Source organism: Podarcis vaucheri (assembly GCF_965113315.1).
Source record: "Podarcis vaucheri genome assembly, chromosome: 8".
NCBI lineage: Eukaryota > Metazoa > Chordata > Lepidosauria > Squamata > Lacertidae > Podarcis > Podarcis vaucheri.
Window position 1 is genome coordinate 12,159,873 of NC_138766.1, and position 23,452 is coordinate 12,183,324.

Below are 23,452 nucleotides of genomic sequence, written 5' to 3' on the forward strand. Positions count from 1 at the left end.
TTTTGAAAGCGTTCTGCCAGTCAGCATCTGGCTAATCTGCTATATAACTACTTCAAAACAGATACAAGATTTGTCTTGCCTGCTTTTCAAAACAGAAATGTATCGCTTGATTACATTGTTAAATCTTCATTGTGATGTTGATAGTTTCTAGCGCTACTCATATAACGTGTCTGGGCAAACCTATTAAAGCTTTGTTTGCAGTTTATTGCTTTACAGTTTGTAAAACATGTATTAGGCTGTTTTTACATCCGTGTTTAGGTTTTTCCCCCTGCAGTAGTTGTTCTATTTTTGGAAAGAAAAACTGGTTGAAAGGTCTTTGCTTCATTCTTCATCTTCTTTTCTTTTTCTTTTTTAGTGGTCTAAAAAGTACAGTGGTACCTCGCAAGGCGAATGCCTTGCAAGACGAAAAACGTGCAAGACGAAAGAGTTTTCCGTTTTTTGAGCCGTTCCGCAAGATGAATTTCCCTATGGGCTTGCTTCGCAAGACGAAACGTCTTGCGAGTTTGTTTCTTTTTTCTTAAAGCCGCTAAGCCGTTAATAGCCGCTAAGCCGCTAAGCCGTTAATAGCTGTGCTTCGCAAGACAAAAAAACCGCAAGACGAAGAGACTCGCGGAACGGATTAATTTCGTCTTGCGAGGCACCACTGTACTGCTGTTTTCCTTTAGGAGTAAGTCTTGCCATATGTAATTGGTAGGCACATTTGGCTTGTATGGCTGAAAGTCTTTCATGACTACAAACCTGTTTGATCAAAAGTGGAATCAAAGGATAAGGAGAGTAAGGAAGGGTGACTTCTTTTCTGTTCTTTTTTGGACACTAAATGTGTAATGAAAGGAGAGATCAGAAATGACATTACGCATTCTCTCAGAGGTGCAGTTGAGTTGGTAGAATGCAAAATGAGCAGAACTCAAAGGTAAAATGTACATGTGTTGCTCCATCCACTTGTTTCTGGACCCACCCACCACTGCCATGTGGCTCTCAGGCTGGAAAAGATCCCCCTTTAATATATACTGTTAGGTTGTGATGAGGTAGAATTATGAGGGAGCCAGTTCTTGTTGAAAGTATGCACAACACTGGTGCTGAAAGTCCTGTTTTCATGGATGTCTGCAAGCATGATTTCTGTTGCAACTAAGCAGAAAGAAGCTCATTATCATGTCTAGAAGAGCTTTCCTAATACAACTACACTAGAGAGACCACACATGGTGGGGAGGAGAGTATAAAAGTTTTGCAAGTAAACTGCTAGCACAAAATAAATCACTTAAAATCAGGACCCCACAGGCTCTTGCTGACCTTTTACATGTTGGTGGCTTGTCTCATCCATTTACTACTCTCATGCCTACTACTCCCTCAGATCTCATCCATATCTGAGCATTAATCCTTGATCTCTTGGAGAACCATTTCTAGAAGAAAAAAAAATCTGAAGAAGTGTGCATGCACACGAAAGCTCATACCAATAACAAACTTAGTTGGTCTCTAAGGTGCTACTGGAAGGAATTTTTTTATTTTGTTTCGACTACGGCAGATCAACATGGCTACCTACCTTTAAACTAGAAAAAAAATGTCATAGTGATGAAAGAACTGGACTTGGGGGAAGAGTTACTATTTGTTAGAGTTCTTTTATTGTATGGCAATTGCTTTTACTCTCATAAACAACATTGAGGTGCCAAATAGTTACCCTGGACACAAAGAGGGTGGAAAGTCACAGGAGACAATTAGATGGTGTAATGTGTATGGGTTGCTCGTGCGTAAGTTGCCGCCTCTCCAGGCTTTGTTGCCTTGCTAAACCTTTCAGTCTGGGCAGCCCTTCACTTCGTGGCTGCCTCAGTCGCTAGCAGAATCCGTCAGTGAGCGTTTCTTAAATCTTTTCCAACATAAAAGTTGTTTGACACCCAGTCTCCTCCTACTCTCTCTGCGCGGAAGTCTTCTGCGCAGGGTGGGTGTGGGTAGCGGAGGACCCGTGCTCTCCCTGCTGGTGTCCAGTGAAGAGTCCTGGAGCCCTCTCGCCGATTCCCCCATCAGCCCCTCTATATCCCTGGTGTTGCGCTGATTTGCTTCCCCATCTGCGGAGCTGCCTCTCTCCCTGCTGGGCCCTTCTTCAGCATCATTTGAGAGCCTTCCCTCCGCCTCTAGCTCCAATGTCAGTTCCCTGACAGATGGCAATGGTTAAGATAATTTGCTTTGAAAAAAGTTTTTTTGAATGCTAAATTCTGGTCTGGAAAGTTATAGTCACCTAACAAGGACAATTTTTTATGTAAGCAACTACTGCAAATAAAACTGGGAAGTAAGAACATTTGGAGAGTGTAAAAAAATTAATTGTGATGCACACAGGGAAATTGTGCATCTTGAGGAAAACGGAGTTTGAATATGAAGCAGAATGAAAGTGTGTGATTCCAAAAATACTGCATATCTATACCATGTTCTGTATGCCATTTAATACCGTACATACAACTTTGGATTTTTTGGGGAACATATACTAAGTTTTACATGAAGAATTCTGCACCTTTTGCACTTTAAAGTTGTGTGGAGTTCATGCAGTTCAGAGTACAGATCCTTGCAAGTTTGGTTTTTTGTGGGCAGTTTATAGACATCATCTCATGTGATCTGACTGTGTACTTTGGTTAGTGTTTGGTGACACTGGAGTGTGGAATAACAAATTGCTGAGTGTGGGAACTAGAACCATGAAAGTGGGCTTAGGTTTCCATTATTTTTTACTTGTAAAGTTCAGTTCTTGGGGAGCTTCTCAATTGTTTTCCTCTCTAGCAGATTATAGTGGTGTTGACAGTTGGCTATTCTTCCAGGAAAAGCGGATTTATGTTTAATATGAACTTTTAGTGTCACTTAATTTATTAAAACAAGGTCTGAATCCCCACAGATTCTGTAAAGTTTCATTCAGATACTTGGAGACAAATACTGTTCTGTCACACATAGAGTTACGGAATTAAAGGTCTTACTGGAGTATTTGTGTTTACAGTTAAATGCTTTGATATATCTGCTTATAATTGTGGTTTTGTTTCTCATACCTTACAATCCCACCAGCATAACATATCGGCATACATGGTGGGTATGTAACTATACACAAGTTCTGAAAGCAAGTTGTAATGGAGACTGATATTATTGTTGGCACACAAGTCATTTGGATGCTAAACTATGTCTCTTATCCATTTCTGACAGTGTCAGTGTTGACTTAACCTCTCAACAATTAATTCTGTATCTGTTGGTTGCCACTGGTCTAGTGATCTCTCCAGGGTGAAAGGATGCATCTTGTTATTCTATGCATCTGTGGATTTAACAAGTCATATTTATTGTCATTTCTGGAAAAAGCTGACTCATAAAATATGAGTCCCTGGGGTGATGTGGACCCCTTTGTTTCTGCTTGGGGACTGCTTATGATGCATATGACCAAACATGGTTGGTGTATTCCCATTAAATATGATCTATTCGGCAACATTCATGATTATTTGGCATTTTTGATACAAATATGAACCTTGTACATATATTCTATGCTACTTTTTAAAGCTTTTTATTATCATTATGATGGTTAACTTTATTATCTTGTGATTTTATTCATCTTGCTCTTATGATTGTTTTTATTACTACTTTTAGGTTGATGCTTGGTTTGTTTGTACATTAAAAAATAACCCTGCTTGTATTTATTGTTTCATGGTAGGTGATGGGATTCCAAGGGAAAGCAGCCCATTTATCAATAATGACAGCATGGAGAGAGGAAACATTTATGAAGGGAAAAATATGGCTCTTTTTGAGGTACTTTTGATAACTTATTTCCCAAAATCCCCGTTACTAAGTTCTAAGTAATGACGTGTTATATTTATGTATTTTTATTCAAGTAGCAGTACTTGCTGTGTTTTCTTGCAATCTATTCTGTAAGACCAGGGTCAGAATAGTCCCACTGAGGTTAATAAACCTGAGTTAAATATGAGTAACTTAGGTTTGTAAATTTCAGAGAATCTACTCAGGACTTAGCTGCATATATAACCTTAGGGATCCACAAACTGTCACTTCTATGAAGTCTAATACTACCATGTTGATATATAACACTAAATCATGGTTTGTTGCTACTGTACAAGGAATAAGCTTGAGGGAAGTCCTGAGTTTCTGCACTCCACCTCTCCAGTGTTTGAGAAAATGAGTTTAGTTTCACTTTCCACTAACCTTGGCTTGTTGTGCTGTGGTGTAAAATAAACTTTGGTTGTTTCAAAACAGGCCAACTTCAAACCACGAGTCAATAAGCTGCTTGTTTAACCAAGCAGAGTTTGCTTTAAACTATGATTTCTGGTTTGTATGACATGACAAGCCAGGATTTGTGGAAAATGAAACTAAATGCATGCAAAGGCCTTCTCCAGACCACATGGGGAGAAGAAGACAGGGGAGTGTTGAACTCAGCCCTCAAGTTTCTTTCTTGTAATAATAATAATAGTAATAATAATAATAATTTATTTATTTATATCCTGCCCTCCCCAGCCAGAGCTGGGCTCAGGGCGGCTAACACCAATAAAATAAAACCACAGTAAAAACATAATAGGGGAAAAAGAGAGGGGGGGAACTAATTTAAAATACAGGTTAAAATGCAATTTAAAATGCATCCTCATTTTATTTGTAGCAAACATTTCCATTGAGGCTCATCAGCCAGCTGTAATGAAGCATTTGCATTCTGAATAAAAAGCTGAATGACCTTACAGAGAACCATTTTGAAAGATTTGCTTCACCTGTTTGAAATTAGAAACTGAGCTAGCAGTCAAGTTAAGTGCTTCTTCACAAAGCACATAGTTAAACTATGGAACTCGCTTCCATGGGAGACTGTGATGGCCACCAACTCAGATGACTTGGAGGACTAGATAAATTCATGGAAGAGATGGCTATCAATGGCTACTAACCATGATGCCTCTGCTCTGCTGCCGTAGTTGAAGGCAGCAGTGCTTCCGAATACTAGTTGATGGAAGCTGTAGGAGAGGAGAATGCTCTCGTGCTTGAAAGGCATCTGGTTGGGTACTGGGAAAACAGGTTGCTGGACCACATGGGCCATTTGCTTGTTCCAGTATTCTTACATTCTTAAAGAACTTTTCAACCCAACCCTGCATGCTTTTTCCTTCACTCATTTCCGTTTTTCATTCAGTCCTTCACAGTTGATCCTAGCATGTTGGAATAAAAAATACTCCCAACTTTGCTAATGTTCTAAGTGGCCTGAACTGTAAGTGGAAGCACTTGCACATCATATCTCTCTCTATATGTGTGTTCAGCCCAGCCTGGCATGACTTCCGCCTTCTTTTTGTTTTTATTATGGAATCCCAGATAGCTCCAGTTAGCAAATATAACACCATTTGTCTTGCCTTCCAAATGATCCTTCAGAGTGACTTGTCTAGCTTCTTGTATCTCTACATCTTTTAAACTTGACTGTATCATTGGAACAACCTTAAGCAACCTTTAAGCCTACTTGTGTGTCATTGCCTTATTCGGAGAGGGAGGAAGTAGCACTCACCAAAGCTGGGAGGTTGCCATGGCAAATACATTTATCTCATGTAAAACTTGAGTAAATATAATTTGCAATCATGAACTCTATTCACAAAAAATCATCAGAATTACTTAGGAGAGTTTGAATTTGAACGTTTAACCATGTTAAGAAAGATCTTAGCAGAAATAGACCCGTGGTTTTATTTTGTACACAACTTAACAACTTTTATTTTGCAATAATAACAAAGAATCCTTGAAATCCTCATTATTTCACAGCAAAAAGGTTGTAGCAGGAGAATATGCATAGATATATAATGTTTTTTCCTGTTTGTTCTGAAATGTGTTCCTGTATATTGGACCTTGATATTTAACAAGTTTTTCAAAATCCCAACAGGAAGAAATGGATAGCAACCCCATGGTATCATCTCTTCTTAATAAGCTAGCCAACTATACCAATGTTACTCAAGGAGTGGTAGAACATGAAGAAGATGAAGATAGCAAACGTAAGGAAATAAAGGTACAAATGCCAAAACTTTTAATTAACACTTGGTAGCGGAGCTTCTTCATTGGAGAGGTGGGCTGTCTGTCATACAAAATAGGTAATAAATATTACCGATAATGATAAAATGAAATATGATTCATTTCTCTCAGTTCCATCCAGGAAAAATTAAAATATTGCTAGTTATCAGCCATACATACAACAAGTTTACTTTTGGAGAGTGTCAGAATACACACTACACTCTCTTTTTCCTCTTCCCCTTTTCCATGATTTGGAAAGAGTGACACAGTGATCATGGATATTAACATGCCAATAGAGGCAACTGAAGGAACAGGTGTTGCCATGAGCAAGTGGCTGGTAACACCTATGATATATTTCTTTTTCTGGGGCCTTGCAAAATAGGAGATTTTGTTCAAACTTTAAAATTTTGGGCCATGATAAGTAAGCCCTAGAATTATTCAACCTATAGCCACAGAGCATACTAAAGGGGAATACAAGGGGGGTAGTACTCTGTCACATTCTTCACACAATGGGGGCAACCGAAGAGAGACCAGCCAAAATCCAAATCTGTCAGGAGCCAGCTGAAGTTGAAGACTCTGAGGGAGCGCAACTAGATCTGTGCCAAATACGGCTTTCCTTGTTATGGTGGGGCAACTGTTAACCTTCAGTTCCAATTTTTCTTGCTTCCCAAAATAGCTTCTTTTCTGTGGTTACAGTTGCGTTAACTACTCTCAGAAGATATGGCCTTGCGCTATTGTTCTTGTCTGATCATGGTCATACCTACATTTGAGTGAAAGACTGAGAGCCATGTAACTGATTGTATGCAGTGGAAGCTTCTTTCCTAGGGCATATGACATACATTTCTGAGGTTGTAGTGTGAGAAACATAAAAGCTCCTCAAAGAGTTTCTGAATATTTCTGTGATTCTCTATGTGTAGATGTTACTGGTTGCATCCCGGTTCAGAGGATTTTTTAGCCTTTATGAAAATTTGTTTCTTTGGGGAAAAGGCTGTCTTGCTTAATCCAGATACATTGGTCAAAAAGTATACTAACGAACTATTATGTTTTCTGTGGGTTTTTTAGGCTCCACGTATGGGCACTTTCATTGGTGTGTATCTGCCCTGTCTACAGAACATTTTAGGAGTTATCCTATTCCTGAGACTGACATGGATTGTGGGAACAGCAGGAGTTCTTGAATCTTTCATCATTGTATTCATGTGCTGTTCTGGTGTAAGTACAACTTCCACTTTTTATGTTTAGCTCTACGTGGGGCTGCCCTTGAAGCTGTCCCAGAAACTCCAGCGGGTGCAGAATGCTGCAGCGAGGCTCCTCAGCGGGTCTCTGCCATGGGAGCATATTCACCCAGTGCTTTTCCAGCTGCACTGGCTCCCGGTGGAGTACAGGGTCAGATTTAAGGTGCTGGTTTTGACCTTTAAAGCCCTTCACGGCCTAGGACCCTCGTACTTACGGGACCGCCTCTCCTGGTATGCCCCACGGAGGACCTTAAGGTCCATAAATAGCAACACCCTAGAGGTCCCGGTCCCTAAGGAAGTTCGATTAGCCTCAACCAGAGCCAGGGCCTTTTCAACACTGGCTCCGGCCTGGTGGAACACTCTGTCTCATGAGACCAGGGCCCTACGGGATCTGATTTCTTTCCGCAGGGCCTGTAAGACAGAGTTGTTCCATCTGGCCTTTGGCTTAGAATCAGTTTGATTCCCTCCCCCTGTTTTTTTCCCCTTTCTCCTCCTGTGAAGAGGCTTCATCCTAATGTTTTAATGTTATATTTTAATCTTTTTTAAATTGTATTTTAATCAACTTGTTTTTATTATTGGTTGTTAGCCGCCCTGAGCCCGGTCTCGGCTGGGGAAGGCGGGGTATAAATAAAAATTTATTATTATTATTAAATGCTGTTCTGCATTCTAGTGATTTTCCATTGTCGTTTTGTAACTTTATTCAAGCATTTACAGGGAGCAAGCTATGTAAAGCAAGACTGGGTGCAAGATAGACAGAGTTTATGTCCTTCTGTTGCTATGTTCTAAGTGGCTGTGTTATGGATATGCTAAAGCCAGTGTGGTATAGTGGTTAAGAGCGGTAGTCTCGTAATCTGGGGAACTGGGTTCGATTCCCCGCTCCTCCACATACAGCTGCTGGGTGACTTTGGGCCAGTCACACTTCTCTGAAGTCTCTCAGCCCCACTCACCTCACAGAGTGTTTGTTGTGGGGGAGGAAGGGAAAGGAGAATGTTAGCCGCTTTGAGACTCCTTCGGGTAGTGATAAAGCGGGATATCAAATCCAAACTCCTCTTCTTCAAGCGGGACAGCCAGGGAGCCTTTGCAGAATCCAAAGTCACCTCTGCTGCACCATTCATTTGAAGCACACTTAACGCACATGTGAATCACAGGCTGCACGCTGCAAAGAGCTGTTGTTCCCGGCATGGCGGCACTGTTAACAAAAGCAGACCAAGTGTCCCCATTTTCCAGGGACAGTCCTGGATTTACAGAAGCCTTCCCTATTGCGGCTCCAACCTGGTGGAACGCTCTGTCACAAGAGATAAGGGCCCTGCAGGACTTGACATCTTTCCGCAGGGCCTGCAAGACAGAGCTGTTCCACCAGGCCTTTGGTTAGGGCACAGCCTGACTCCCTCCTTTGGCAATCTTTACAATACTTTAGTTTATGGTTGCCATCAATTTTGATTTTAATTAATTCTTATGATGTTTTTATAATGTTGCACTATTTTAGTGTTGTTAGCCGCCCTGAGCCCGGCTTCGGCTGGGGAGGGCGGGATATAAATAAAATTTATTATTATTATTATTATTATTATTATTATTATTATTATTTGTGTTTCGATCCTGGAATGTCCTGCTTTTCCTTAGGACATCCCTCTTTTCATTGGAGAAATCTTGGAGGGTATGAAACAGCAGCTGAATTCCTGGAGAGTGGCTGCCAGGCAGTTTAGATAATTCTGAACTGTAGTTTCCTGTATTTGTATCTTTGCTGAAGGGTTGTTGCTCCCAGATTCAATCCCCAGGATCTCCAGGTAGTGAGCTGCTGCAAATGCCCTCTGTTATGCCTACTGCTGAGAGGATGTGGCCTATCTCCAGTGTGGTGTAGTGGTTAAGAGCGATGAACTCGTGATCTGGTGAACCGGGTTTGATTCTCTGAAGTCTCTCAGCCCCACTCACCTCACAGAGTGTTTGTTGTGGGGGAGGAAGGGAAAGGAGAATGTTAGCCGCTTTGAGACTCCTTAAAGGGAGAGAAAGGCGGGATATCAAATCCAAACTCCTCCTCTTCTTCTAAAGCAACATCAAGTAGCTTTTAGGAAGGCCAACATTTTTAACCTTATTTGTATATCTCAATCTCTAGTGCCAAAAGAACAGCAACTTGTTTAGGCTAGGATTTCTCATGAACGAACCTTTTTTTCAGTTCAGAAATATTATGCAAGCCAAGTGTAGTTGCAGTTCAAAAAATAGAATTATTTTGTGGTTGATTGGTGGAAAAGGGCTGTGCCAAGTAAGGGCCTAAAAAGACAATATATTTATAAAAATATGTTTTATCTGTGGCACACAACACAGTCACCAATGAATTAGGAAGATAAGCCATTGTCCAGGTTGAGCATCATGAGGATGGGAAGTAGTTGTTTCTCTTCCTTCTGATTAAATTAAAGGCTTAATTGGTCTCAATGCCCCTACCCCACATCTAAATCAGAGAAGCGGTACTCTTTCTGGATCACCCAAGTCTTTTGATTTCATTTCATTTTAGATTCTGACACTGTGAAAGAGATTTTAATTCTCAGGGGAAGTCATACATTCAATGAGAGAATAAATAGGATGTGAAAACAAATGGGAGGCTCTTACCCAACAGCTGATTGGCTTGGTCACCAGTTTGGACAGTTTCCCTTACTTTGGTTTCCAACTGCTCTCACTTTAAATAGCAACATCATTTCCTAACAACTCATCGAGTGAGATATTGTTTCCGAAGTTCAGAGCCAACAGACATGGGTTCCGTGTCATTGCAGTGGTTTGGGCTTAAGTCTGCACATGTTCCGGCCCTGGAGCTTTGACCCATAACTGGCTTTCTTCCATCTTCTGATCTGATTTCATGGCAAGGAATATGACTGAAAGAGGAAAACAATTCTTTCTAACCTTGAAATGTCATCCTGTTAGAGTGTTTTGGATATATGGGTTTGATTTTTGTTTTTTTTGTTAGGATGATATTAAACATACATACTATATTTGTGTTTTAGTTAGGTTATGGAAAACTAGCATAACATTCAGTATGTTTAATAGTTCCTTAAATCCAAATGCATTTTTGAAAAGATTGGGTTGTATCCAAGAATGTCACTCAGCTTATGGTAAGGTTTTGGTCAGCGGAATGGGAAGGGAAGCAATTTTTTATTATTCCTCCCTCCAGTGCAGCCCCCCCCCACATCCTTCCTAAATCTGCTCTAGACCATCATAGTAGTAGTAATAATGGGGCACAAAGCGAAGGGGACTGAATGAAATTGTTTCCCTGCCTGATGAAAGCCATACAGCCAGCTGACCAATACCAATGAATATTCCTTTCTTTCTTGTAGACTCACAACATATTTTGCTTTAGGTTTTATGGTACAAACAGTGGTTTTCTTTTCCATTCCTGCAGCTGGACCTTCCCACTTGCCATTTTAAAACTACTAGAAGCACACAGACACACATATATAAATAACCCAATCAATTCACATCTATTTAAGTGGCTTGTTCTTCACCTGTTCTGAGGGGCTTAACTGTTAGAGAAACCAACTGTCAGGCATTCTCATTCTCAGACTTTGCCTGTTGTATTATTTGAGGGCATCTAAGGCTGCAATGTTGTTAATGCCAAGCAGTTGGGGCCTCATCAGGGCCTAAACAGCTCTGAACTTTGAAAGGAAGAATGGGATATAGATATGTATAAATAGCTTCTCTTTGCTATATTAGTAGGCAGATGAAAAGGATACATGGGTGATGGTTAGTCTTTCTCACTTCTACACCAAGCCTTTGTTTATACCAGTGCTACATAAATGAAGAGTAATATGTGCTGAGTCAGTAAAGGGACCCCTGACCATTAGGTCCAGTCGTGACCGACTCTGGGGTTGCGACGCTCATCTCGCTTTACTGGCCGAGGGAGCCGGCGTACAGCTTCTGGGTCATGGGGCCTGCGTGACTTAAGCCGCTTCTGGCGAACCAGAGCAGTGCACGGAAACGCTGTTTACCTTCCCGCCGGAGTGGTACCTATTAATCTACTTGCACTTTGACGTGCTTTCGAACTGCTAGGTTGGCAGGAGCAGGGACCGAACAACAGGAGCTCACCCCGTCGCGGGGATTCGAACCACCAGCCTTCTGATCAGCAACTCCTAGGCTCTGTGGTTTAACCAACAGCGACCAGTAAAACTTATGCCTTGGTTCTTGTCTCCACTTGAACCATTTTAACTACAGTGTCTTCACCAATTTATATACTATTGCAAAAGCATGATTTCTGACATAAGGTGCAAGAGTAAAGAGATGCCACTGGTATTTCATATGGATCAGTAGTTTTAGTGCTGTCTTGTACTTGAATGCATACATCTTTTGCTTTTTATAAAGATTTAACTCATGGGTCCTGCACCCTCAATGTTCTGGGAGCTTCTGCTCTTACTATACTAGCTGTCGTCTGTTGTGGTTTCTTAAATTTGCTAGTAACATTCTCCAATATCACTTGTTTTTTTGCAGACTCTGCTAACTGCAATATCAATGAGTGCAATAGCAACAAATGGTGTAGTTCCAGGTAATTACAAATTTTACTTATATATTAAAAGTATGTTTAGTGCACATGCTAAATGATAATGGGATACAGATGAAATGCTTCTCACTATGATGAAGTGGGTATGTGAGGAGTGGACAACAGAGTATCTCCTGCTGTTCTGGGCACAGGCATACATTTCCTAGGTCTGTCAGCGTGGTAGGTACCAAGGAAAGGCTCTGGCATTCTTCCCATAATGATGCTCGTTCAGGTCTCTCTTCTTACCTGCTTTCTTGAGGACAGCTGACTCTGATGGAACAGGACTGACTATATCAAGGTGCCTGCAATTCTGCCTGCGCCTGACTAGTTGGTGGGGGGCGATCCAGGTGTGTCTGCAAAAGCCTTATCTTTGCTGCTCTTACAGCAATGGCAGCAGCATTGTAGCTAACTAAGCCTTTCTGTATCTCTTCCCCAATTTGCATGTAGAAATGGAGAAACAGCGTACACAAGAGACTTTTATCAGAAGTGGGGCACCTATTTCAGCCCACAAATGTAATTTAACTTTGACCATGAGCTGCAGCCAAAGTTCGTTTTTACTTCTGAGTAGACATGCATTCTGCAGTGCTTTCAGTGTGTTGGCTGTCACTATAAGAAATTTGATACTGGTACTATTTTTCTTTGAATTGATACGTAGCAACCAAATAGCATTCACATTTATGCTGGCAGGAAACATTAGAAATGCAGCCCTGTCTGTAGTTGCACAATGGCACTTGCCTACATATATCTGTGGGTAGGGTTGCTTAATGAGACTGTAAAGCAAGCCATTTCTGTTAAAACACAAAGTGCTAAATGTGCGGCGTGATCCTATTCTGTGCAATTATCTATGCCCAGTGATCTTGCATTTTCTGTCATAAAGAATTAATAAATCTTCTAACATTAAACAATCTCCCAGATCATGAATTGCTTCTGACCTTTGAATTCTCCTCCAGTATTTCCTTCGTTCTTCTTGATTTATGAACAGTGAAGCTGCAGTTATTATTCCAGCCACAGCCTTGCCAATCTCTTCCTTAGAGCTACTTGATACCTACTGTTTTATAATCTAAGCACTGTTAGCCAATTAGCCAGAGCAGAGCACAGCAGGAACCCTTTGTTGTTAGTGGATTATCTAGGCTTTTTTAGTTGCTACCTTCTGAGACAATGTTCCAGATATTGTTTGCTTCTAGATGCGGTCCCTGTATTAGTAAAGTTGGCTGCTAGGTGCAGGGTATCACTCTCGGAAAAAGGAAGGGGGCATGTATGGCTTCTTGCATGCAGGGAGGGATCCCCCTCAGGTACGCAGGAAACTCCTTACATTTGAGGAAAGGCGTCCTACTTCCCCCAGCCCCCCAAATCCACCACTATCTCACCCCATTTGGTCACTTTCTGACTTGCTTTTCTAGCCCAAATTCAGCACTCACTTGCTTACAGAAGCCTTATGCTGCACTGTCCTGCATGTCTCCATTGCATGACCATACCAAGTCAACTCTTAAACTCTTGCCTTCTTCCGTCTCCTTGTTAAGAATCTATTTTTGACACAGAGCATTAGGGAATGCAACAGGTTAAATAGTAGAAATTGCAAATAATGTGAAAGTCCGTGTCTGACCTTCGTTTCACACACTCCTATCTGCATTCCTGGGGGGAAATGTGCATGGGGCTTATTAATGGTCACTCTTTGTTTCACACCTGCTTGATATCATAAAACAGCACATGCTGTTGCATCAGTTTTAAAGGAAAGAACCTATAAATAAGCATCTTTTTTGGTAAGAATCTTCATTTGAAGTTAGAAGAAACCAGGCTTCTGTCATTCATGTTGCATGTTCTGTAAGCAGGGCAGGGAGAGAGAGGCTCCTCTTGTGAGTCTCTAAATTAATCCACTTTTTCAGATGCCTGAGATAGTTGCACACTTTCTGTCTTTCCTTTCCTTTCCTAACCACATATCACACTATCCCCCATGAATCTCCTAATCGCCAACGCTAATGTACATTGAACAAGGAGAAACAAGGGTTGATGTTCTGAAAGAACTGAGGTTTGCATAAAATTTAGTAAAGTTTAGGAAAGCTTGCATGGTCTTTAGTAAGTAACAGTACAATGTCTGAGCAGCCTGAGGTCGCAATCCTTTACCCGCTTGGCAGGAAATAAGGCCTATGGCACTCAGTGAGGCTTACTTCTGAGTAGACATGCAAAGCACGGCATTGTTGATTGCTAGTGTAGTGTACATTGCTATCAAAGTTAGAAGTAAAAATGCCAGCTAAACATGTTAAGATGGGGAGAAAGAAAGAGAAAAAGTTCCAGACTACATGCAGAGAGGAATGTAACGAGGAGTTTCTATGCATAAAAAAATAGAATGACATGTTATTACAAAGGAGGGGATGGGGAATTTATTTCAGCCTAGGGCCGAATGCATTTTTGGAAAACCACCTGAGGGACGTATGCCAGTGGCTGGTGGAGCCGGAGGCAAAAAGGGGTGGAGCAACAAATGTATCAAAAATCCAAGCATCTGGGGTGATTTGTAGTGGGATATCAACAGGAAGCAGGTTGCTTAACCCTTTCTCAACCCTTTCTAATTGGATAATTGGAAAATAATTTGTATAGTAGGCAACCCAGATTTGTGAGGCTGAATTATGGCAACCATACTAATGTCTGAATGATGGAATGCGTTTTTAAAAACAAAAAACACCCATTGCATCTTCCTGGCCTCTTCACTGGCCCAGTTCTCATGTCATAGTAGGCAAGTTCACATTAAACCATTAACGTTGCTTTACCTGGGCTGTGTGTCATCTCCTCAATAGCACATGGAGGAAAGCAACTGTAATCCTTGGCATAGTGCTGCATCTGAACCAGGAATTGTGGTTTGCTTGGCTCCTACAAGCAATATTCAGTAAGCCAAGAACAAACCTTGGTGGATTCAGCTATGATATAAAATCTAAAGAAATGAAATCAAGGTTTCAGGCAGAAATTTTGGAGAGTAATGAAAAACTTCTCTCCAAAATGTATAAACAATTATTGGAATGGGACACGAAGGAGGATCTGGTGAAGGGAGCGATGGTAAAATGGGAAAAAGACCTTGGTCACAACATAGAGTATAAAAACTGGCAGATATTGTGGACAAAAGGTGTAAAATTCACAGCATGCGTAGCCCTTCGTGAAAACCTAGAGAAAATGATATACCGCTGGTATTTGACCCCAGCAAAGCTAGGAAAGATGTATAAAAATGTTGATAACACCTGTTGGAGATGTAGGGACAAGGTCGGGACCTTTTTGCATATTTGGTGGACCTGTGATGTGGTGAAGGAATTCTGGACGCAAATACATGACGAGTTGAAAAAAATCTTGAGATATAATTTCCTCAAAACTCCTGAGTTGTTCCTTTTAGGAATGATTGATAAAGAAGAAATAAAGAAAATAGATCAAACCTTCGTTCAATATGCTATGGCCGCGGCGAGAATTCAAATTGCACAAAAATGGAAAACCGCTGACTTACCAACGGTTAGAGAATGGCAACTGAGGTTATACCAATATATTGAACTTGCGAGATTAACCCAAAAAATAAGACAAAACAATACAGTTAAGATCAAAGACGAATGGAATAAATTTTTAATTTATTTTGAAAGCATTCAGGGAATAAATAATTTATCAATCGACGATAACTGAAAGCATTGACGTATTACTCTTTAATAATACTGCAAATTAATGTAAGATTATGTAATTCCAAAACCGAGCTGGACGGAAGTACTTGTATGTGTATTATTGCATGTGATGTTTCTCTGCTTTTCTTTCTTTTGTTACTCTTCACTTTTTTTTTCTTTTTTTTTCTTTTTCCTTTCTTTTTTCTTTCCTCTTTTACTTTTTTCCAAGATGGCAACTTTTATGAGGGTACATATTTGTATAATGATGTAGTGACTGTATTTTCCTAAATAAATAAATAAAAAAAAAAAAAAAAAAAATCTAAAGAAATTAAGACTCAGAAACTTTGGGTGGTCCATAATGTTGCTGGCCCAAACGATTGATAGCTAGGTTGGCATTATCATGCTACTCCTTTTCTGAAGCAGCTGCACTGCCTTACCAGTCTATTTCTAATTCAAAGTGCTGGCTTTGAACTATAAATAAATGATAAGAGTTCTGATAATCTCAATATCAAGGATGGGGAATCTGTTGCAGTCTGGTAAGGAAGGAGGCGCTTTCCTTGCTGGCCTCTGGGATGTCCCCAGAGCCCTTTCATCTCCTTCCCAAAGGCCAGTAAGGAAGGCGCCGCATACTGAACTTTGGAAAAGTGGGCACAAGGTCTCTGAGATGCTGTCAGAGACCTCCCGCTCCCTTCCCAAAGCCCAGTAAATGAGGAAAACCTGCTGGATACATGGGTGGTGATGGGAAATAAAGGAGAGTAGAGAACAGTGGGTTTCCCTGGCTCTCCATTTATTTATTTATCCCACCCACCTACCTGCATAAGGTTGTGATCACAAAAGTAAAATAAGTGCAGTAATAATATTATTTATACCCTGCCCATCTAACTGGGTTTCCCCAGCCACTCTGGGCGGCTTATAACACACAAAACATTGTAAAATATTATGCATTAAAAAATTCCTGATAGAGGGGTGCCTTCAGGTTTCTTCTAAAAGTCAGAGAGTTGTTTCTTTCCTTGACATCTGATGGGAGAGCGTTCCACAGGGTGGGCGCCACTACGGAGAGCTTGCTGTAGTTTCTGGAATTTGTGGTCTGGCTTGCCAATTGTTGTTGGTGTGCTTCTGTGCTTGCTTTTGCGGGGGGAGGTTGTGTTCATCATAATATTCGTGGGGGGGGGGATCTAGTGAATTTGTGGTCCTTGGTCTTTCGTTTCTGGGCATATTGTGTGTGATTGTGGGCATGTTCTTGTGTGTGCTGTACGCTGTGCCTTACCATTTTCTGCCCTTTAAACTCTGCTTCTCCCTCTTTGTATTGTCCCTGTCCCTAGTTTAAAGTGAACTCCCCCCTTCCTTTGTTTTATAGCCTGTTGAAGTGTCCTTTCCCTTCCTCATCCAAGCAGTGTAGTGTTCTGTGGGTTGTGTGAGCCAAATTTTTAATGCTTTCTTCTCCTGCCTGCCGTTTTCTGAGCCTCACTAGAACTCCAGGCCATCAGCCGCACCAGCCCATGGCATTTCATAGAATCATAGAATTGTAGAGTTGGAAGGGACCCCCCTGCTGTTTCCACAAATCTTTGGTTCAGCAATCACTGCAGCTCTGTTTTATTTCATTGTTTTGGTGGTCTCCATTAGCTCCAGGCCAACAGCTGCAGTAGCTCTGTGGAAGTCTTGGGCCATGGACAAGAGGAAGCTGCTGAAGGCTGAGGCCCTTAAGGCAACATATAAATCAGCTCATAAGCACCGTCCTCCTCTGATGGTGTCAACCTCTACAGTCGTGGGTGCCAAGCCCAATTGGCGTGGGGGGAACAAGGGGACTGGTGAAGCTGCCACCCTCCATTACATCCCAGATACTGTGGCTGAGGGCACTGCCGTTGCCAAAGCTGTTGTGTTTAAGGTGAGCCACCAGAGTTTGGTTAAGTTTCCTGCCATTTTCTCTTTTCAACCAGTTGTGATGAAGAGGCTCTGCCTGAAGTTTTTGTGCACCCTGAGTCCTTGTGGAGTCTTCTCTGAAGATGGATTTTGGGGATTTGAGGTTCCTTCCCCAGCCTCTTCCCATTTCTGTGCCACCTGATGCTTCACTTTCTTCCTCTGTTTTGCTTCAGCCTGGTCCTCTCAGTCTTTCTGTAGTGGCTAGTAAGGATCCATGCAAGCATTTGTTTCCTGTTTCATCACATAGCCCAGCTGCTGCCGCTGTTTCCTTGTAAACATGGCTTCACCTGATTCCTCAGATATTACTTCAAATCTTTTGGATGATTTACCTAAAGAGCTGCCAGTTATAGTTTCTAGTTTCTTCCCTGCGCTGATGCCTTTGGCTCCTGCTTCAGTTCCTACTTAGATCTTTGTGGCTTTATCTGTTTGACCCATGAAGTCCCAACCCTCTGTAACTCCAGCAATACCTACTGTTCCTGTTGTGTTACCTTTGCCAAACCACTGTTCACTGCCTGATAAACATGTGAATGCATGGTGCCACGCACACAAGAGCGTGAAATCCACGTCTGCGCTCAGTGGTCTGCAAATGAGTCGTGGACCTGAACACGACGGAGAAATCACCATCTCCTACTACATCAGGCCGTTATTGTTGAGTTATGTTTGTTTGCCATTTGTTTGTTTGACATTTTTGTATACTGTACAGAAATTAGTGGTTGAATAAATGAAGCAGTGTAAATATCTTTTGAATATTCTTGTGGCATTAAATATTGTGCTAATGTGTGTTTCATTGATGTTAATTTCACAGCTGGTGGCTCATACTACATGATCTCAAGATCATTAGGGCCGGAATTCGGTGGAGCTGTGGGAATCTGTTTTTACTTGGGCACAACTTTTGCAGGGGCTATGTATATTCTTGGCACAATTGAAATTCTACTGGTAAGTTGCCGTTTAAAAAGCTGATAACGTTAATGTAGCACTGACTACAATATTGTTTTTATTAAAAACATCAGAGAAGAGAGAGCTGAGAGACTTGGAGAAGTACACGTCTATAATGAATTTTATTTATTGAATAACATACTGTCTGAAATGAAGGGGCACAGACCGTAATATTGCATTTTTATTTTGTACCGTACTCTGGGACCTTATGGTGAAGGGTTGATAAGAAATCAAATTAATAACAATTATTAAAATTGAGATGGCAATATTTAATTATTAGATAAAAACATTTACTTTTTTAAAGACTTCCCTGAGTTAATTGGGCAATATATGTGCTATCTCATGTGCGCACACATACTTGTGTACCATGCATGCATTTATGAAAATTGTTGGTGGTAAGAACTACCTTAAAGAGAGCTGTTATCCTCGTCTTTTACACAGAAGAAATTCATTTTTTAAAGAATGATGCTTGCTGTGATGCATGAATAATTTAAACCAGATTTGGTGAGCTTGTGGCTCTCCAGATGTTGGCCATCATCCTTGAGTGTTGGCCATTCTGGTTGGGGCTAATGGAGAATGGAGTCACGGCAACATCTGGAGGGCCACATGTTACTCACACCTGATATATGATTTTTGCTTCACAGATATTTTGCCTATAAGCACTTTTATGCAAACTTAATAAATAGATTAACTTGCACGGATATTTTTCAGATTATATTTCCTAGTTTTATTTTCTAAAACCATGTTGAAATAAAAGAAAAATCCTAATTCGACAAATGATGAAACGGTTGTCAAGTACTAATTTCACCCAGTTTTGTTTTAAAAGCTAACTTTTTGAGGTAACAGTCTTGCTGTTCTTTGATTAGTTAAGTGATCTGAAAGTTAACTGTCTTGGAATTACATGCTAAAAGCTGTCTGATATTTGTTTTCCCTACAGAAATACATTTCCCCCAATGCTGCTATTTTTGAAGGTGGTGAGGAAGCCATGTTAAACAACATGAGAGTTTATGGGACATGCATCCTTGCTCTGATGGCCCTCGTTGTTTTTGTGGGCGTCAAATACGTCAATAAGCTTGCCCTCGTCTTTTTGGCTTGTGTAATTCTTTCAATTTTTGCCATTTATGCTGGGGTTATTAAAACTGCTTTTGAACCACCAATCTTTCCGTAAGTAAAGGATAAGTTTTTTTAGATATGTGATTATTATTACAGCATGCTTTAAATATCTGGAATCTACTTGGTTCAGACATTGAAGCAAAAATTTGAATTCCTGAACTCAGTGAGCCCCCTGAGTCATCAGAACCTTCCCAAATTCATATGTCCTTTATTAGTGTCGCTGGGAGACACTCTAAGCTGAATCTGGAGAGCCTGGCAGGGACTGAGAGAAAGGAAGAGCTCGATGCTCTTATCATGGGGACAGTTGGGGTGGTTTCCTCTCCAGTTGCCTTCTGTCAGTTGTTGAAGACTTTTTATTGCAGCAGGCCCAGCCAGCCGATCCTTTATCGGAAGACTGGATTATACTCAGTGCTGTACAAGTGGAGTTCTGCTCACACAATGGGACTACCATTTCTTGTCCTTTCCCCTGTGCCCCCACAATCTGCTCCAGAGGATCCCCTAATCCTCCAGAGCAGAGTTAGTGAGTATGTGGAGGGCTTGAAGGGACAGGAGAAGGCAGTGGTATAGCGTGGGGGGTGCAGGGGGGGCTGGCCGCACCAGGCGCAACATCTGGGGGTTAGGGTTAGGGGGCGCAAATCCACGGGTTGGGGGCGCAAATTACTTGCCTTGCCCCGGGTGCTGACAACCCACGCTACGCCACTGGGAGAGGGAGAGGAAGAAATTTGTTGTGCGAGTGGAACTGCCATGTTGGATACAGCCTGTTGTGTTTTATTATATGCTACTCCTTTCTCTGCTGTGATTTTCTTGATGATGGTGGTTTTTTGACATTGTGATTTTTAACGACTTGTAAGCCTTCTGAGGAAATACCTTTCCTTAGAAGGGCAGGCTAAATACTTCTGTGCAAATATACTCATGTGCACTTAAATGTAGATTTTGTGCCAGACATCACTCACTTAACTTGCTTCTTTACATGACTTCATTAATTGTTGAACACATGTACTGATGAACAGGCAGGTACTAAAGTGGAAGTGAGAACATGCACGTTTCTAAAAAGTCTTTATTTTTCAAAATGCATATTCTCTGCTAGGGGAAAAATACATTTTCCCCAAACAGGACAGCATTATTGACTTTACTATATAACTACACTTATCCTAGCTTGAACATACTGGTTAAATCAAATGATAAAAATTTGTTAAATTGCATGTAGCATTTGATTGATTTTTATTTTGTGTTCTAGCGTTTGCCTGCTTGGAAATCGTACATTAGTAAGAGATACTGACTTTCCTTGTGTCAAATATTATGAAGAAAACAATATGACAGTGACTACCAAGCTGTGGGAAAATTTCTGCGGTAGCCCACTGTTAAATGCCACCTGTGATGAATATTTCATTCTAAACAACGTCACAGAAATCCAGGGGATTCCAGGAGTCGCAAGCGGAGTCTTCCTTGGTGAGTTTACATCTTGACAATTGCACCTTTAACCACACGTGCAGAAAGTAGGTAACTCAAATGTTTTATACTGATAGGAGTATAGTAAGGAAGCCTTTTCACTCCTGCTCTTTTTAGCATCAGTTTGTATTTACTGCTGCCCGAACAGATTCTCTTCAGACTGTTGCGATTGCCCAGTTTGCCAGGGTTGCTTGTACATGTGCAGATGACACTTCACATATGAACTGGTCCTTAGTTCAGTTCCGGCACTAGACTAACTAGTATCCTTCATAGCAGGCTGTGAAGGACTTGCTCACAAATTTATTGACAGCTGCACGAATGATTATAGTTAGAAAGGGGATGGGACAAGCAGAATATAAAATGGAAGAATGGTATAAAGAGGTGTGGGATATAGCTATTAATGATAATTTAATGTGTGCCATTAAGGTGAGGCGGGGAATATGCAGGAGAAATGATTTTGAGGAAATATGGAAAGTGTTTGTAGAATTTGTACTGTTGAAATGGAAGGGGGTCAAACCATTGCAAGAGGTGTTGAAATTTTGGGAGGTTGGATGGTTACAATGGAATGGTCTTGGTGGTGGGGTGCACATTTTTATTCTTATTTATTTATATTAGTCTGTTTTTTAAAATTATTTTTATTTTGACAAACTAGTATCCTTGCAAGGAGTATCCTTAGCACCTTTTCTCCATTGTAGTCCATTTCATTACTTTTATGCAGATTTGTCAGAATGATTTATTTGTGCCACATAATATGCACTTTCTCATGAAAATGAAAAGAAAAAGAACACAAATTATTGGCCATACAGATCAGTGTTGCCAGTTTTACAAGTGAAAATGAACTGTTTATATTACATATTACATTTTTCAAGCCCAGTGTGCCCCAGCCCTGCCTTGACTTGAAATCCTGTTCCATTTACACTTAGCAAATGCTTTACTGCTGACTTCAGCAGGATGCGGAATACATTCATCACACTTTTTGTTATAAGCCTAATAAACATCTTCATTCTGGGATAATTAATATCCCAGAAACTTCAAGTGGTCAAAACGAATAAGGTTTTCTTATCGATAAGAGAACCATATTTTGAGGAAGAGTGAATGATTTGCATGAGTTAGTGTTCATATATGTTTAGAAACTGGCCTGAGTGAGTAAACTTTTGTTCTTATTCCTCACAGATAATTTGTGGAGTGTATATGGAGACAAATTCGCATTTGTGGAGAAACAGGATCAGCCATCAGTTCCTGTTTTAGAAGAGACAGATGCGAAAATGAAATACTATGTGTATTCGGATATCATGACCTATTTCACCATGCTAGTAGGAATTTATTTTCCATCTGTGACAGGTATAGTCCCCCCCCCCCATTTCTCTCTCACACAACTGAAGTGATTCTCTGTGTATTGATTAGAATTTCATATTGGATTTAATTTGCCTAACTCAGCTCTATGTGTCCCAGATGCACATACATGTAAAAAAAAAAAGTGCATGTAAATGTCTTTTCTGCCAGCACTTATAATGAGATATTTAGTTTAGACACAGTAATGTTACTAACACATGGGGTAATCAGACAACAGTCAAGAATTGAGAATCAAAGAATGTACTACTTCATTGCAAAATAGAAAGATTGTGGCAATGTGGAGATTATTACAGAACAAAAAATAGTGGTTAAGCAAGCAACATTCAGATAATACTGACAGCTTATCTGCAGATGGGTGGCAAGAGATGCTAGACAGATATGTACAGCCTTATTGGTATATGGAGAGTTAAGTGTGTGCTGTTAGCAGCAGTGAGGTTAACTAAAAAAAATGGGAAGGAGGGAACAGAGATGAAATAAGAAAGCGAAGTGCCTTGGAGTGTGAGAAAAGGAGACAGAGATTGTCTTTGGCATCAGATTGTCAGGGCTTCCTGGGGTCAGATGCTATGTGGAGCTGGAGTTTGCTGAACCTTCAGGTCCCTGGAGCTCTTAAGACATTGCATGGCTTCCTGGAATGGAAGTAAGAGGAGAGGCACATAACAATTTTTCCTTGGGGTTCCTAACTGAACCGAGCTATCCAGGTCAGAGATTCAGTGGTATGTGAGGCTGTTCAGTTAAGGCCTTCAGTTCTGTTCCGCTACTCACATAATTTCTGCATTACTTAACAAAGCGTATATACTGCTTGATTGGTTAAAAGAACAACAACAACAACCTAAATGGTTTACAAAAAATTACTATATATTTTGGAAAATGGTCTGTCTGTCTATTTGTCTGCCCGCCTGTTCTCTATGGGTTCAGACACCTGTTGAGTTGGTATCATTAAACTCTGTGTGAGGGTTCCTGAGGTTGTGGGGGTGGTCTTCACTGACATTTGGATGCCAGGTGCCAATGTGAATTAAGATAGTGGACCAAAGCATGACTTTGCCCAGTTTGGTGTGACAGGCTCAAACTGCGCTGATGTAGATGCTGCTGAAAATATCACCCAGTTTCATGTGACTTTGCCCAGTTTGGTGCTACAGGTCCAAACTGCACATAATTGGATGACTCTGAAGGTACTATTGCCCAATTTGGTGTAACAGATCACAACTGTGTTGATGTGGATGCCTCTCAAAATATTGTCACCCAACTTGGTATGAGAGCTCCTGAGATGGAGGCAGCAGTCTTCATCTTTGTTTTGATACTGGATGCTGTTTTGAATCAAGATGGCA

General features: G+C 40.9%; 2 protein-coding genes across 7 annotated transcripts in view; one reads left to right on the plus strand and one right to left on the minus strand.

Annotated features, from left to right (window-relative positions):
- The window catches only part of MAJIN (membrane anchored junction protein), a gene marked incomplete at its 5' end in the record, with an annotated part of 238,719 nt that overhangs the window by 86,845 nt on the left and 128,422 nt on the right, over positions 1-23,452 (minus strand). The gene's annotated exons all lie outside the window — the stretch shown is intronic.
- SLC12A7 (solute carrier family 12 member 7) overlaps positions 1-23,452 on the plus strand; it is a 99,630-nt gene that overhangs the window by 42,986 nt on the left and 33,192 nt on the right. For all 4 annotated transcript variants that reach the window (XM_082234233.1, XM_082234232.1, XM_082234234.1 and 1 more), the window contains exons 2-9: positions 3,665-3,759; positions 5,858-5,980; positions 7,045-7,191; positions 11,682-11,736; positions 18,082-18,212; positions 19,150-19,376; positions 20,563-20,774; positions 21,948-22,115. In XM_082234233.1, coding sequence (XP_082090359.1) covers positions 3,665-3,759; positions 5,858-5,980; positions 7,045-7,191; positions 11,682-11,736; positions 18,082-18,212; positions 19,150-19,376; positions 20,563-20,774; positions 21,948-22,115 — 1,158 coding nt within the window. The remainder of the gene's footprint in view (positions 1-3,664; positions 3,760-5,857; positions 5,981-7,044; positions 7,192-11,681; positions 11,737-18,081; positions 18,213-19,149; positions 19,377-20,562; positions 20,775-21,947; positions 22,116-23,452) is intronic.